The sequence below is a fragment of the Oncorhynchus mykiss genome, chromosome 9 (genome assembly GCF_013265735.2).
Source record: "Oncorhynchus mykiss isolate Arlee chromosome 9, USDA_OmykA_1.1, whole genome shotgun sequence".
Classification (NCBI taxonomy): Eukaryota; Metazoa; Chordata; class Actinopteri; order Salmoniformes; family Salmonidae; genus Oncorhynchus; species Oncorhynchus mykiss.
The window spans coordinates 4,211,241-4,227,354 of NC_048573.1; the positions used below are offsets into that span (position 1 = coordinate 4,211,241).

General features: G+C 48.4%; 1 protein-coding gene across 2 annotated transcripts in view; it reads left to right on the forward strand.

Annotated features, from left to right (window-relative positions):
* The first annotated feature begins 2,908 nt into the window (after positions 1 to 2,908).
* LOC110531318 (tetratricopeptide repeat protein 39B) overlaps positions 2,909 to 16,114 on the forward strand; it is a 47,292-nt gene continuing 34,086 nt past the window's right edge. Inside the window, exons 1-2 of one of the 2 annotated variants that reach the window (XM_036987120.1) lie at positions 2,909 to 4,000; positions 14,403 to 14,437. In XM_036987120.1, the coding sequence (XP_036843015.1) occupies positions 3,956 to 4,000; positions 14,403 to 14,437 (80 nt within the window). In that variant the 5' untranslated portion in view covers positions 2,909 to 3,955. The remainder of the gene's footprint in view (positions 4,001 to 14,402; positions 14,438 to 16,114) is intronic. The other variant, XM_036987121.1, reaches the window with a different exon arrangement.

Consider the following 16,114-nt stretch of genomic DNA (forward strand, 5'->3'; position numbering starts at 1 on the left):
GTCTCTAATAGGGTCATACATTTGTCAGGAGGTTAGGAAGTGCAGCTCAGTTTCCACCTCATTTTGTGGGCAGTGTTGCACATAGCCTGTCTTCTCTTGAGAGCCAGGTCTGCCTACGGTCGGCCTCTTTCAATAGCAAGGCAAAGCTTTCCTTAAGTTTGGTTCAGTCACAGTGGTCAGGTATTCTGCCGCTGTGTACTCTCTGTTTAGGGCCAAATAGCATTCTAGTTTGCTCTGTTTTTTTGTTAATTCTTTCCAATGTGTCAAGTAATTATCTTTTTGTTTTCTCATGATTTGGTTGTGTTTAGTTCTGTTGCTGTCCTGGGGCTCTGAGGGGACTCTTCTCCAGGTTCGTAGGTGAAGGCTTTGTCGAATCAGTTATAGCAGGTTGTAGAATTAAATTATATTCTATATTATATATATATATATATATATATATATATTATATTATTATAAATATTTTCAGGATTTGAATCATTAGCGGGAATCGTCCTAATTATGAGCTGCATGCATTATTTGGTATTTTACCAAGAGGATGTTTTTGCAGAATTCTGCATGCAGAGTCTCAATTTGGTGTTTGTCCCATTTTGTGAATCGTTGGTTGGTGAGCGGGGACCCCAGACCTCCACAACCATAAAGGGCAATGGGTTCTATAACTGATTCCAGTATTTTTTAGCCAGATCCTAATTGGTCAAATGTTATGTTCCTTTTAAAAAAAAAATGTTTATACCCAATTTCATTGTATCCAATTGGTAAGTCATTCCATTGCTGTAACTCGCATACGGACTGGGGAGAGAGACGAAGGTCGAGAGCCACGCGTCCTCCGAAACACGACCCTACCAAGGCGCACTGCTTCTTGACACAATGCACATCCACCCCGGAAGCCAGACTCAACTTACAGACAACTCCGTTACACCTGGCGACTGTGTCAACGTGCATTGCGCCCGGCCCGCCACAAGGAGTCGCTAGAGCGCAATGAACATCCCTGCCGGCCAACGCTGGGCCAATTGTGCGCCACCCCATGGGTCTCCCGGTTGCAGCCAGCTGCGACAGAGCCTGGACTCAAACCAGGATCTCTAGTGGCACAGTTAGCACTGCGATGCAGTACCTTAGACCACTGTGCCACTCGGTAGGCTGTAAATGTTCATTTTGATGGCGTAGAAGGTCCTTCTTGCATTGTCTCTCAGATCGTTCACAGCTTTGTGGAAGTTACCTGTGGCACTGATGTTTAGGCCGGGGTAGATTAACTGTCAGGGCCCAAATCTGACAGAATCTGCGCAGAAGATCTAGGTGCTGCTGTAGGCCCTCCTTGGTTGGGGACAGAAGCACCAGATCATCAACAAACAGTAGACATTTGACTTCAGGTTCTAGTAGGGTGAGGCCGGGTGCTGCAGACTGTTCTAGAACCCTCGCCAAATTGAGTCAAAAGCTTTTTTTTTAAATCAACAAAGCATGAGAAGACTTTGGTTTTGTTTTGTTTGTTTGTGAATTAGGGTGTGCCGGGTGAATACATGGTCTGTCGTATGAGGTCAGTGATAAAGTAGTCACCAGTACTACTGCCAAGAGATGAGTTATAGGTGTACCTACTGTATGAGTCCCCTTGAAGACTACCATTGACTATGTACATACCCAGGATGTAACAGAGCTATAGGTGTACCTACTGTATGAGTCCCCTTGAAGACTACCATTGACTATGTACATACCCAGGATGTAACAGAGCTATAGGTGTACCTACTGTATGAGTCCCCTTGAAGACTACCATTGACTATGTACAGACCCAGGATGTAACAGAGCTATAGGAGTACCTACCGTAGGAGTCCCCTTGAAGACTACCATTGACTATGTACATACCCAGGATGTAACAGAGCTATAGGTGTACCTACCGTAGGAGTCCCCTCGAAGACTACCATTGACTATGTACAGACCCAGGATGTAACAGAGCTATAGGAGTACCTACCGTAGGAGTCCCCTTGAAGACTACCATTGACTATGTACAGACCCAGGATGTAACAGAGCTATAGGTGTACCTACCGTAGGAGTCCCCTCGAAGACTACCATTGACTATGTACATACCCAGGATGCAACAGAGCTGCAGGAGTTGTGCCCGTTTTTGTTGGTCATAGTTGTACCTAGGGGGGCATATTGGGGAGGGAATACTGTCACCTCCAGGCAGGTGTTTGTCCCCCTGTGTGCTGAGGGTTTCAGGTTCTTGTCCGGTTCTGACATTTAGGTCACCACAGACTAGTTAGTACATGTTGACATAATTTCCTTATTAATTTCTAGACAGATGTAAAATGTTCCTGTTTTGATTAATTTAATAGTGTGAGTTAGGTCTGCTCTCTACCAAATTAGCATACCACCGGAGTCCCTTCCCTGTTTCACACCTGGTAGTGTGGTGGATGGGACTACCAGCTCTCTGTAACCTAGAGGGCAACCAGTGGGTCTGTCTCCTCTATACCACCCACCTGGTAGTGTGGTGGATGGGACTACCAGCTCTCTGTAACCTAGAGGGCAACCAGTGGGTCTGTCTCCTCTATACCACCCACCTGGTAGTGTGGTGGATGGGACTACCAGCTCTCTGTAACCTAGAGGACAACCAGTGGATCTGTCTCCTTTATACCATGTTTCTTGTAGGATGACAATGTATGTATTTTCCCATTTCTTTGATTTAAGTCTGGGTTCCTGCACTTTAGCAGAAAGTAGTGTAGAAACCTACCAAAGGCAGATGACCTCTGACCTTGTATATTCCAGGATAAGATAGTTCTCCCTCTCTCTGTCTCTCTCCAGATGCTTAGAGGTCGTGAGAGCGCCTTGCCTCCCTCTAGTGGCTGTGTTTGGGTGGTGCATGTGAAGATGACCACTGACTAGTGGGAGGGGAGGAGCGATTTGTATTTGCCACATAGCCAGAACAATTTTCCGCGCAATGCGCACACAGTGAAAAGACCAATATTAATCCGGTACATTTTTCATAACTTAGTAGGGTACAACAACCATAGGCTATCATTCAGACACCGAGGGAATAAGAACGGTATCCACTTCTTATCCTAGGAACCTGTATTTTTATTATGGATCATAATTAACTGGCATTTAGAAAATATGATTTTGTGCGTGACTATTCATCTGCATTGATTCTCAGGCCAAACCCCCTCTGCGTATAATAAATAAAGGCACGTAGAGCCACATGCGTGTCGTGGTGCGTCGCTTTTGGACTCGAGGCACATTTATTAAAAATGATCGCGTCCAGAGTCTACCGTTGAGTCGATACGGGAACACCGTAACCGTGCCACGGCAAAGGTTAGTATAGTCTATAGGCGACTGTCCTCTCTGGGCCTATTTTTCTAGGCTGAATAAACGTTCAAATGAGAAGGACCGATTCACATATATACATGAATTATCTACTAGACTAGGCTATATGCAGAAGAGAGTGAGTAAGGCGCGGGTTGATAGAAATAGGCTAAATGCCGGCTTTTACCGGGGTTGTTGATATCTCAACGGCCGGTTGCGCGCTGCCTTATATCCTGTTTCAGTTTCTTGACTGCTGACGTGACACCTGGAGAGGGCTCTCTCGTTCTTTCCGTGATTGACCGGAGAAAGGCTCGAGGGCTGTGTAGTCAGGACGGACTGGGCTGCCCCGGTGGAAACGGTTTTCCTGTTGTGTTGTCAGAAGGCGGACCGGTGTTGAGCGTTCCTGGGAGTGTGTATCCCGCGAAAGGAAAGGCTCCGCAGAGAGAAAGCAGCAGCTGGCTAAACCACGAACCGTCCAGGCAAAAACAGTCTCTGTCTGAACAGAGACTGAGACACTCACCGCCGAGGGAGAGAGAAGGAGAGCTGGACCTAAACGAAATAATTTTCTGACCTAATGAATATCTAGCCTTTTACTCCTGCTGAAGCCCTAAGTTTGTTACCAGTCCCAGTCCTTTACTGGCTTTGCTGCTAGCCTTCTACCCAGCGAACCATGGCCCAGGTCGGGAACGGATCTGGGAATAACGCCGACGATGAGGTGAGGAAGAGGACATGGGTTATGATGATGATGATGATGTATCTTAAACTATGGCTGTGTTCTCGTCTGCATTTGTCTTGGTTTAGATATGGTCATATTGCTCAATACGGAAGTAGGCTACAAGGTTATTTCTGTTGTTGACTAGTTGTGTAGCCTACTATTATTATTCATAATCACATTTCATTTGTAAAGCGCATTTCTCACACCCAATGCGTTTTTATATGGACATAATTGGACACGGGCTATCCTATTACACTGTGTTACATAGTTACCTCGCGGAAGATTAGGTTATGTGACCATAACGGTTGCTGTTAGTAAATTAGCTAGTTAGAAAAGACATGGTCTATTGTACAAGAGTTACAATTAAGTTACACTCTTCATTATCACAATAGCCTACTGTTTCTTACAGACAGACATTCTCCTCCTTATCATTCTGTGTGTCTACTAGGCAAGTTAGATAAGAACAAATTCTTATTTACAATGACGGCCTACACCGGATAAACCCGCACGATGCTGGGCCAATTGTGCGACGCCCTATGGGACTCTCAATCACGGCCGGTTGTGATACAGCCTGGTTTCGAACCGGGGTGTTTTTTTAGTGACGCCTCTAGCACTGAAATGCAGTGCCTTCGGGAGCCCCAATAAAACAGTCTACATAATTGCATGTTTGTTGTGCAGCCAGCCAGTAGCGTAAAAACTGCATTTAGCTTAAATATCCCGGTAGACCCTTTGTGACGTGGCTTGCGTTTTCCAGCAGACAGACAGACGGCTGGATTGAGACTAAATGCCCCCGAGCCGCAACACAGCGGGTTATTTCGGGAAGTTCCTGGCAGTTCGGAAGTCACTTGGCTCTTTATAAGTTACGTTCTGAACTCGCTACATTGCATTTTAATGTTTTTAATTTATTTAACCTTTATTTAACTAGGCAAGTCAGTTAAAGAATGTATTCTTATTCACAATTACGGTTTAGGAACAGTAGGGTTAACTGCCTTGTTCAATGCTCTTAATTACGAGGCTACCTGCCGCACAACAGTCCTGCCCTATCAACACTTCTGTTCAAAATTCGCTACATATTGTAGTTTCCTGCCGTGGCACTCCAATATACATACTCTGAAAAATTAAACGTAAAAAAAAAATGGCTATTATTTATTTTTTAAATCTGTGTTCTGGGTACAGTGCATTTGAAAGTGACAATGTTAGTCATCAGTCATAAGTAGTCAGTCAGTAGTCAGTCATCAGTAGTCAGTAGCCAGTTAGTAGTAGTCAGTCATCAGTAGTCAGTCAGTTGTCAGTCAGTCATCAGTAGTCAGTCATCAGTAGTCAGTCAGTCATCAGTAGTCAGTCAGTCATCAGTAGTCAGTCAGTCAGTCATCAGTAGTCAGTCAGTCATCAGTAGTCAGTCATCAGTCATCAGTAGTCAGTCAGTCAGTCATCAGTAGTCAGTCAGTCATCAGTAGTCAGTCATCAGTAATCAGTCATCAGTAGCCAGTAGTCAGTCAGTCATCAGTAGTCAGTCAGTCATCAGTAGTCAGTCATCAGTAGCCAGTAGTCAGTCAGTCATCAGTAGTCAGTCAGTCATCAGTAGTCAGTCATCAGTAGCCAGTAGTCAGTCATCAGTAGTCAGTCAGTCATCAGTAGTCAGTCAGTCATCATTAGTCAGTCAGCCATCAGTAGTCAGTCATCAGTTATCAGTTATCAGTAGTCAGTCAGTAGCAGTCAGTCATCAGTAGTCCGTCAGTAGTCAATCGTCAGTAGTCAGTCATCAGTAGTCAATCGTCAGTCATCAGTTGTCAGTCATCAGTTGTCAGTCATCAGTTGTCAGTTGTCAGTAGTCAATCGTCAGTCATCAGTAGTCAGTCATCAGTAGTCAGTCATCAGTAGTTAATCATAAGTCGTCAGTAGTCAGTCGTCAGTAGTCAGTCATCAGTAGTCAGTCATCAGTAATCAGTCATCAGTAGTTAATCATAAGTCGTCAGTAGTCAGTCATCAGTAGTCAGTCAGTCATCAGTAGTCAGTCATCAGTAGCCAGTAGTCAGTCATCAGTAGTCAGTCAGTCATCAGTAGTCAGTCAGTCATCATTAGTCAGTCAGTCGTCAGTAGTCAGTCATCAGTCATCAGTTATCAGTTATCAGTAGTCAGTCAGTAGCAGTCAGTCATCAGTAGTCCGTCAGTAGTCAGTCATCAGTAGTCAGTCGTCAGTAGTCAGTAGTCAATCGTCAGTAGTCAGTCATCAGTAGTCAGTCATCAGTAGTCAGTCATCAGTAGTCAATCGTCAGTCATCAGTAGTCAGTCATCAGTAGTCAGTCATCAGTAGTCAGTCATCAGTAGTTAATCATAAGTCGTCAGTAGTCAGTCGTCAGTAGTCAGTCATCAGTAGTCAGTCATCAGTAATCAGTCATCAGTAGTTAATCATAAGTCGTCAGTAGTCAGTCATCAGTAGTCAGTCATCAGTAGTTAATCATAAGTAGTCAGTTATCAGTCGTCAGTAGTCAGTCATCAGTAGTCAGTCATCAGTAGTCAATCGTCAGTCATCAGTAGTCAGTCATCAGTTGTCAGTCATCAGTTGTCAGTCATCAGTTGTCAGTAGTCAATCGTCAGTCATCAGTAGTCAGTCATCAGTAGTCAGTCATCAGTAGTTAATCATAAGTTGTCAGTATGCTATCAACACACTCATTGCTGGACATAAAGTGATAGTGACAGACTCCATTCGAATGGGGACTGGAAACACAAACACACTGTACACACACACACACACACACACACACACACACACACACACCACTAGACTCCAGCGTCAGTCCTCATCAATTAGTTAGTAGTGTCCCATTACCTGTGGTGGAACAAATCAGCCCGTGTGTGTGTGTGTGTGTGTGTGTGTGTGTGTGTGTGTGTGTGTGTGTGTGTGTGTGTGTAATGCTGAGAGAATGTCCTCGTGACACATCATCATCTGTTAATGAACTGACTGATATGTAAACGGCAACCTTGAGATGAGAGAGAAATAGAGGATATTGTGTATTGGACAGCAACAAAATGATTCTAATCTATTTTTTTAAAATGTGTAATATAATTTTTGTATTTAACCTGCGGCGGGCTCAGCTGTCGTAATCTAGTTATCCTGATCCTCAGTCATACCATTAACCCTACAGCCCCACTGTTAGGAGGGTTTATTGGTGACACGTGTGTGTGTGTGTGTGTGTGTGTGTGTGCTGGACAGGGAGAGAATGTGTTCACTGTTAAAAGCTGTCTGATTAACAGGCCTGGGTGATGTCGTTGTGTAGAAACCATCGATCTGATCTAGACAGTAAAACATTGCCTCGGGGGGGGGGGGGGGGGGGGGGGGCGGAGTGCTCTCTCTCTCTCTCTCTCTGTGTGTGTGTGGGCTGTTGTCACGATTTTATGTAAGTGACTACAATGCTATTATTAGCATCCTCTCAGAGCTGGACAGAGGGGACTGGATGGGTGTGAGTGGGGAGCTGGACAGGGGGGGACTGGATGGGTGTGAGTGGGGAGCTGGACAGGGGGGGACTGGATGGGTGTGAGTGGGGAGCTGGACACGGGGGACTGGATGGGTGTGAGTGGGGAGCTGGACACGGGGGACTGGATGGGTGTGAGTGGGGAGCTGGACAGGGGGGGACTGGATGGGTGTGAGTGGGGAGCTGGACAGGGGGGACTGGATGGGTGTGAGTGGGGAGCTGGACAGGGGGGGACTGGATGGGTGTGAGTGGGGAGCTGGACAGGGGGGACTGGATGGGTGTGAGTGGGGAGCTGGACAGGGGGGGACTGGATGGGTGTGAGTGGGGAGCTGGACAGGGGGGGACTGGATGGGTGTGAGTGGGGAGCTGGACAGGGGGGGACTGGATGGGTGTGAGTGGGGAGCTGGACAGGGGGGGACTGGATGGGTGTGAGTGGGGAGCTGGACAGGGGGGGACTGGATGGGTGTGAGTGGGGAGCTGGACAGGGGGGGACTGGATGGGTGTGAGTGGGGAGCTGGACAGGGGGGGACTGGATGGGTGTGAGTGGGGAGCTGGACAGGGGGGGACTGGATGGGTGTGAGTGGGGAGCTGGACAGGGGGGGACTGGATGGGTGTGAGTGGGGAGCTGGACAGGGGGGGACTGGATGGGTGTGAGTGGGGAGCTGGACAGGGGGGGACTGGATGGGTGTGAGTGGGGAGCTGTCTTAGGTGAACCAACGAGAATGTCAAAGGGCTTTATTGGCATGGGAACAGGTTCACATGGCCAAGTGAAGAAACCCAACAACAAACACCAAAACAATCAGACATCAACTGGAAACATCACACACAAGTGTGTGTCTCTCTCTCTCTCAATTTCAGCTTAAAGGCTTTATTGCTATGGGAAACATGTGTTAACGTTGCCAAAGCAAGTGAACTAGATAATAAACAAAAGTGAAGTAAACAATACATTAACAGTAAACATTACACTCACAGAAGTTGAAAAAGAATAAAGACATTACAAATGTCATTATGTCTGTATGTGTCGCACATCTCCCTAGTGAAATAAAGGGAAATCAGTAAGGATGTGCAAATAGTTAAAGTACAAAAGGGAAAATAAATGAACATAAATATGGGTTGTATTTACAATGGTGTTTGTTCTTCACTGGTTGACATTTTCTCGTGGCAACAGGTCACACATCTTGCTGCTGTGATGTCACACTGTGTTATTTCACCCAGTAGATATGGGAGTTTATCAAGGTTAGAATTATTTGTGTATCTGTGTAATCTGAGGGAAATATGTGTCTCTAATATGGTCATACATTTGTCAGGAGGTTAGGAAGTGCAGCTCCGTTTCCACCTCATTTTGTGGGCAGTGTGCACATAGCCTGTCTTCTCTTGAGAGCCATGTCTGCCTACGGCGGCCTTTCTCAATAGCAAGGCTATGCTCACTGAGTCTGTACATAGTCAAAGCTTTCCTTAAGTTTGGGTCAGTCACAGTGGTCAGGTATTCTGCCACTGTGTACTCTCTCAACACCACAGGCCTTTTTGGGTTGGAGGGTTTTTATTTTGTCCTGTAGTTCATTCAATGTAATTGGAGAATCCAGTGAGTTCTGGTCGTCTGTAATAGTTGAAAGTATGATTTGTATTTGATCATGTCTATGTTTTTGCAGTTTGTTCTTTGTTATAGAGACAAAGATATTAGAGAAGTGGTTTATCCATACATCTCTGTTTTGGATAGATAACTCTTCGTGTTGTTGTTTGTTTAGTGTGTTCTAATTTTCAAGGGAAGTGGTTAGAGTCTATGGATTCTTCAGTTACATTGAGCTGATTTCTGACATGCTGTTCCTTCTAATCCCGTAGTGTATTTCTGTATTGTTTGGTTGGTTGGTATGGTCCTCTATGGTCTGGGTGGGGTGGTTCTCTATGGTCTGGGTGGGGTGGTCCTCTATGGTCTGGGTGGGGTGGTCCTCTATGGTCTGGGTGGGGTGGTCCTCTATGGTCTGGGTGGGGTGGTCCTCTGGTCTGGGTGGGGTGGTCCTCTATGGTCTGAGTGGGGGGGATCCTCCATGGTCCTCTATGGTCTGGGTGGGGTGGTCCTCTATGGTCTGGGTGGGGGTCCTCTATGGTCCTCTATGGTCTGAGTGGGGTGATCCTCTATTGTCTGGTTGGGGGTCCTCTATGGTTCTCTATGGTCTGAGTGGGGGTCCTCTATGGTCCTCTATGGTCTGAGTGGTGGGGCCCTCTATGATCTGAGTGGGGTGGTCCTCTATGGTCTGGTTGGGGGTCCTCTATGGTCTGAGTGGGGTCCTCTATGGTCCTCTATGATCTGAGTGGGGTGGTCCTCTATGGTCTGGGTGGGGTGGTCCTCTATGGTCTGGGTGGGGTGGTCCTCTATGGTCCTCTATGGTCTGGGTGGGGTGGTCCTCTATGGTCTGAGTGGGGTCCTCTATGGTCTGGGTGGGGTCCTCTATGGTCTGGGTGGGGTGGTCCTCTATGGTCTGGGTGGGGTGGTCCTCTGGTCTGGGTGGGGTGGTCCTCTATGGTCTGGGTGGGGTGGTCCTCTATGGTCTGGGTGGGGTGGTCCTCTATGGTCTGAGTGGGGTGGTCTTCTGTGGTCTGAGTGGGGTCCTCTATGGTCCTCTATGGTCTGAGTGGGGTGGTCCTCTATGGTCTGGGTGGGGGTCCTCTATGGTCTGGGTGGGGTGGTCCTCTATGGTCTGGGTGGGGTGGTCCTCTATGGGCCTCCGGTCTGTGGTCTGGGTGGGGTGGTCCTCTATGGTCTGGGTGGGGTGGTCCTCTATGGTCTGGGTGGGGTGGTCCTCTATGGTCCTCTATGGTCTGAGTGGGGTGGTCCTCTATGGTCTGGGTGGGGTGGTCCTCTATGGTCTGGGTGGGGTGGTCCTCTATGGTCTGGGTGGGGTGGTCCTCTATGGTCTGGATGGGGTGGTCCTCTATGGTCTGGGTGAGGGTCCTCTATGGTCTGGGTGGGGTGGTCCTCTATGGTCTGGGTGGGGTGGTCCTCTATGGTCTGATTTGGGGTGGTCCTCTATGGTCTGGGTGGAGTGGTCCTATGGTCTGGGTGGGGTGGTCCTCTATGGTCTGGGTGGGGTGGTCCTCTATGGTCTGGTTGGGGTGGCCCTCTATGGTCTGAGTGGGGTGAACCTCTATGGTCTGAGTGGGGTGGTCCTCTATGGTCTGAGTGGGGGGTTCTCTATTGTCCTCTATGGTCTGGGTGTGGGGTCCTCTATGGTCTGGGTGGGGTGGTCCTCTATGGTCTGAGTGGGGGTCTTCTATGGTCTGGGTGGGGGTCCTCTATGGTCTGGGTGGGGTCCTCTATGGTCTGGGTGGGGGGATCCTCCATGGTCCTCTAGGGTCTGAGTGGGGTCCTCTATGGTCCTCTCTAGTCTGGGTGGGGTGGTCCTCTATGGTCTGGGTGGGGTGGTTCTCTATGGTCTGAGTGGGGGGGATCCTCCATGGTCCTCTATGGTCTGGGTGGGGTGGTCCTCTATGGTCTGGGTGGGGGTCCTCTATGGTCCTCTATGGTCTGAGTGGGGTGATCCTCTATTGTCTGGTTGGGGTCCTCTATGGTTCTCTATGGTCTGAGTGGGGGTCCTCTATGGTCCTCTATGGTCTGAGTGGTGGGGCCTTCTATGATCTGAGTGGGGTGGTCCTCTATGGTCTGGTTGGGGGTCCTCTATGGTCTGAGTGGGGTCCTCTATGGTCCTCTATGGTCTGAGTGGTGGGGCCTTCTATGATCTGAGTGGGGTGGTCCTCTATGGTCTGGTTGGGGGTCCTCTATGGTCTGAGTGGGGTCCTCTATGGTCCTCTATGATCTGAGTGGGGTGGTCCTCTATGGTCTGGGTGGGGTGGTCCTCTATGGTCTGGGTGGGGTGGGCCTCTGGTCCTCTATGGTCTGGGTGGGGTGGTCCTCTATGGTCTGAGTGGGGTCCTCTATGGTCTGGGTGGGGTCCTCTATGGTCTGGGTGGGGTGGTCCTCTATGGTCTGGGTGGGGTGGTCCTCTATGGTCTGGGTGGGGTGTTCTATGGTCTGGGTGGGGTGGTCCTCTATGGTCTGAGTGGGGTCCTCTATGGTCTCGGTGGGGTCCTCTATGTGTAGGGGTGGGGGGGGGGGTCTCGCTGGTCTGAGCAGGGTGTCTATTGCTCTGTTTCTCCTGTGTGAGTTGCTGGGGTTGCTGTTGAGGGTGATGTCCTTCAGGGTCCTGGCAGGGTTGTGATTGCTGCCTTGTATAGGTGGACCTGGTCATAGAGGCTGTTCAAGTCCAGGGTGGAGTGGTGGGCACTACTGCCTTGTATAGGTGGACCTGGTCATAGAGGCTGTTCAAGTCCAGGGTGGAGTGGTGCGCACTACTGCCTTGTAGAGGTGGACCTGGTCATAGAGGCTGTTCAAGTCCAGGGTGGAGTGGTGGGCACTACTGCCTTGTAGAGGTGGACCTGGTCATAGAGGCTGTTCAAGTCCAGGGTGGAGTGGTGGGCACTACTGCCTTGTAGAGGTGGACCTGGTCATAGAGGCTGTTCAAGTCCAGGGTGGAGTGGTGGGCACTACTGCCTTGTAGAGGTGGACCTGGTCATAGAGGCTGTTCAAGTCCAGGGTGGACCTGGTCATAGAGGCTGTTCAAGTCCAGGGTGGAGTGGTGGGCACTACTGCCTTGTAGAGGTGGACCTGGTCATAGAAGCTGTTCAGGTCCAGGGTGGAGTGGTGGGCCAGGAAAACATTTGGGTTTTGAGGCACAGTCACGGGAAATACCTGCATTTACCCGCTGTATGGTAGCAGCGTGGAAGTTTTTTCATGGTATTAAGGTGGAGAAAACCACTTGTGCGTTGGGGAAAGTAGAAGAAGCCTTTTCAATCACTCCCTTCAGTGCTGTGGCCACCCTTTCCTGCTGTGTTCTCAGGTTATTTGTGCCTGTGTGTATTATCATGTGGCTGGGTGAACCTAGTTGGTTCTCAGACAGAAGGTCTAGGGCGCGCTGGGTGTTTGGACACCAGAGTTTAGACACACTGTGTTTGGGAAAAAGGGTTTTCTCTTGTATATATTTCCCATTTGAGTCCATAAGGAGAACAACCTTTGTCTTGTGTATGTCCTCAGTGGGTGTGGGGGGGTTGTCAGGAAGGCTATCAGGGTGGCTGACAGGGCGGGTGCTCAGGGAGGGTTAGATCCCCTTGGTGTTTGGGGTTTTTCATTTGTCTGTTCTGTTGTGGTGTCGACACTGGTCGGGGTCTGGGTTGGACTGTTCTGCTGTGGTGTCGACACTATGGTCAGGGTCTGGTGTGGACTGTTCTGCTGTGATGTCGACTCTATGGTCTGGGTTGGACTGTTCTGCTGTGATGTCGACACTATGGTCTGGGTTGGACTGTTCTGCTGTGGTGTCGACACTATGGTCGGGGTCTGGGTTGGACTGTTCTGCTGTGGTGTCGGGAGGTGAGGTGGGCTGTTCTGCTGGCTTCTCTGCGGGGGTGGCCAGCTCTCTAATGGGTTGTTCTCTGTCACACGCCATCCCCCACACCCTCTCCTCCAGCAGTCTGATCCTCTCCTCTAGTGCTCTGTTCTTCTCCTGCTCTTGCTTTTTCTCCTGTTGAAGTTGTCTCACCACTGTCCAGAGTGCAGATATGTCTCTCTCCACCTCCAGCTCTCCGGGTCTGGTTAAGGGGGTGTTGTTGTGCTGGACTGTTGTCTGGGTCTGTGCTGACTGAAGTGTAATCACCTGCTGTTCCAGCTCTACCTGCCTTACTTCCAGCTGGGTGAATTTATCCTTAATTTCAGTGAGCGAGTGGTACTCTCTGCTGGGAGGTTGACTTTACGTTTGGGGTTGCTCGTCTTTGGGGTTGTTTCATGAAAAGGTCTGACTCGCTCGGGATGTGGGAGTCTTCACCAAGAGAGAGCTTCTCCTGCTGCGCTCCCACTTTAATTAGGTGAAAATCCAGCTGAAACTGTTTGTCGTTGCCCTGTACCATTACTGTTCCTGACTTGTACAGGTTGACATTGGCTGAGTCAGTCCTCGTTGTCTAACATCCCGAGTTTCCACCCCTCGTTAACAACCCCTCTCTTAACAATGGGGTAGTGTGCTAATATAGCACTGTGCCAGGGGATGGTTTGTGTGGAAGATGAGGTTACTGATGTTCCCATTTTTTAAAAATAATAGTCAGCAAAAAGTATCTCTTGATTTTCCATATTCAGTCTTCTTTTTGTACTATTTTCGTGCCTTCTCATTTTTTACATCCAGGGGGTACTTTATTGTAATGACCTCTGAACAATGGGAGGTCACTGTTCCAGCTGGCACTATACTGTCTGCTATCACTGCTTCAGCTGGCACCGTACTGTCTGCTATCACTGCTCCAGCTGGGACTGTACTGTCTGCTATCACTGCTCCAGCTGGCACTATACTGCCTGCTATCACTGCTCCAGCTGGGACCGTACTGTCTGCTATCACTGTTCCAGCTGGCACTAAACTGTCTGCTATCACTGTTCCAGCTGGCACTATACTGCCTGCTATCACTGCTCCAGCTGGCACTATACTGTCTGCTATCACTGCTCCAGCTGGCACCCTACTGTCTGCTATCACTGTTCCAGCTGGCACCACACTGTCTGCTATCACTGCTCCAGCTGGCACCACACTGTCTGCTATCACTGCTCCAGCTGGCACCACACTGTCTGCTATCACTGCTCCAGCTGGCACCGTACTGTCTGCTATCACTGCTCCAGCTGGCACCATACTGTCTGCTATCACTGCTCCAGCTGGCACCATACTGTCTGCTATCACTGCTCCAGCTGGCACCATACTGTCTGCTATCACTGCTCCAGCTGGCACTGTACTGTCTGCTATCACTGCTCCAGCTGGCACCGTACTGTCTGCTATCACTGCTCCAGCTGGCACCGTACTGTCTGTGTTTCTGTGGGTGTAATGTAACTTGTCTGTTTTTGTGTTTTGCAGGATTGTTTTGAAGATGCCTACGACCGGATACCCGTGTAAGTATTTTAGAGGGCTTGAGGTTCCACCCCCATACACCACTGTTCATTTAGTCACCACCCTATTGTTCCTGACGAAAACTAATGACGTTAATGAGACGCCCTGAAAAACCCGAATGACGTTTACGAGACTCCCTGAAAAACAGGAATGACGTTAACGAAACGAGACGCCCTGAAAAACAGGAATGACGTTAACGAGACGCCCTGAAAAACACTAATGACGTTAACGAGACGCCCTGAAAAACACTAATGACGTTAACGAGACGCCCTGAAAAACACTAATGACGTTAACGAGACGCCCTGAAAAACACTAATGACGTTAACGAGACGCCCTGAAAAACACTAATGACGTTAACGAAACGAGACGACCTGAAAAACACGAATGACGTTAACGAGACGCCCTGAAAAACACGAATGACGTTAACGAAACGAGACGACCTGAAAAACACGAATGACCTTAACGAGACGCCCTGAAAAACACTAATGACGTTAACGAGACGCCCTGAAAAACACTAATGACGTTAACGAGACGCCCTGAAAAACACTAATGACGTTAACGAGACGCCCTGAAAAACACTAATGACGTTTACGAGACGAGACGACCTGAAAAACACTAATGACGTTTACGAGACGCCCTGAAAAACAGGAATGACGTTAACGAAACGAGACGCCCTGAAAAACACGAATGACCTTAACGAGACGCCCTGAAAAACACTAATGACGTTAACGAGATGCCCTGAAAAACACTAATGACGTTAACGAGACGCCCTAAAAAACACTAATGACATTAACGAAACGAGACGCCCTGAAAAACACGAATGACGTTAACGAGACGCCCTGAAAAACACTAATGACGTTAACGAGACGCCCTGAAAAACACGAATGACGTTAACTAGACGCCCTGAAAAACACGAATGACGTTAACGAGACGCACTGAAAAACACGAATGACGTTAACGAAACGCACTGAAAAACACGAATGACGTTAACGAGACGACCTGAAAAACACGAATGACGTTAACGAGACGCCCTGAAAAACACGAATGACGTTAACTAGACGCCCTGAAAAACACGAATGACGTTAACGAGACGCCCTGAAAAACACGAATGACGTTAACGAGACGCCCTGAAAAACACGAATGACGTTAACTAGACGCCCTGAAAAACACGAATGACGTTAACTAGACGCCCTGAAAAACACGAATGACGTTAACGAGACGCACTGAAAAACACGAATGACGTTAACGAAACGAGACGCCCTGAAAAACACGAATGACGTTAACGAGAGGCCCTGAAAAACACGAATTAAGTTTTAATTTGACATGAAACTCATTTTCATCCGTTTTGTCCAATCAGAAGCATGCATGGCTTAGCAGAATATTTAATGCAATCCTCTCATTGGTCGATAACATCATTCAGTTGCGCAGGCTGTTTGAGCTGAGCCGGCTCCCGGGTGCTCGCTTCAATCACTCGTCTCTGTTTTGAACTGACACTTCAGTTTTAACTCAATTAGTTTCTATCTTTGATAATCTGTTGTGTGTTACTGCAAATGACTGTCGTATCATTGTTAATTGTCATCCTTGATGATGTAGAGCACATCACTAGGGGGCAAGACATTCAAAACAACCTTTTATAATTGTCTTCAAAAGTGCAACAGCAAACATACACTGAGTGTACA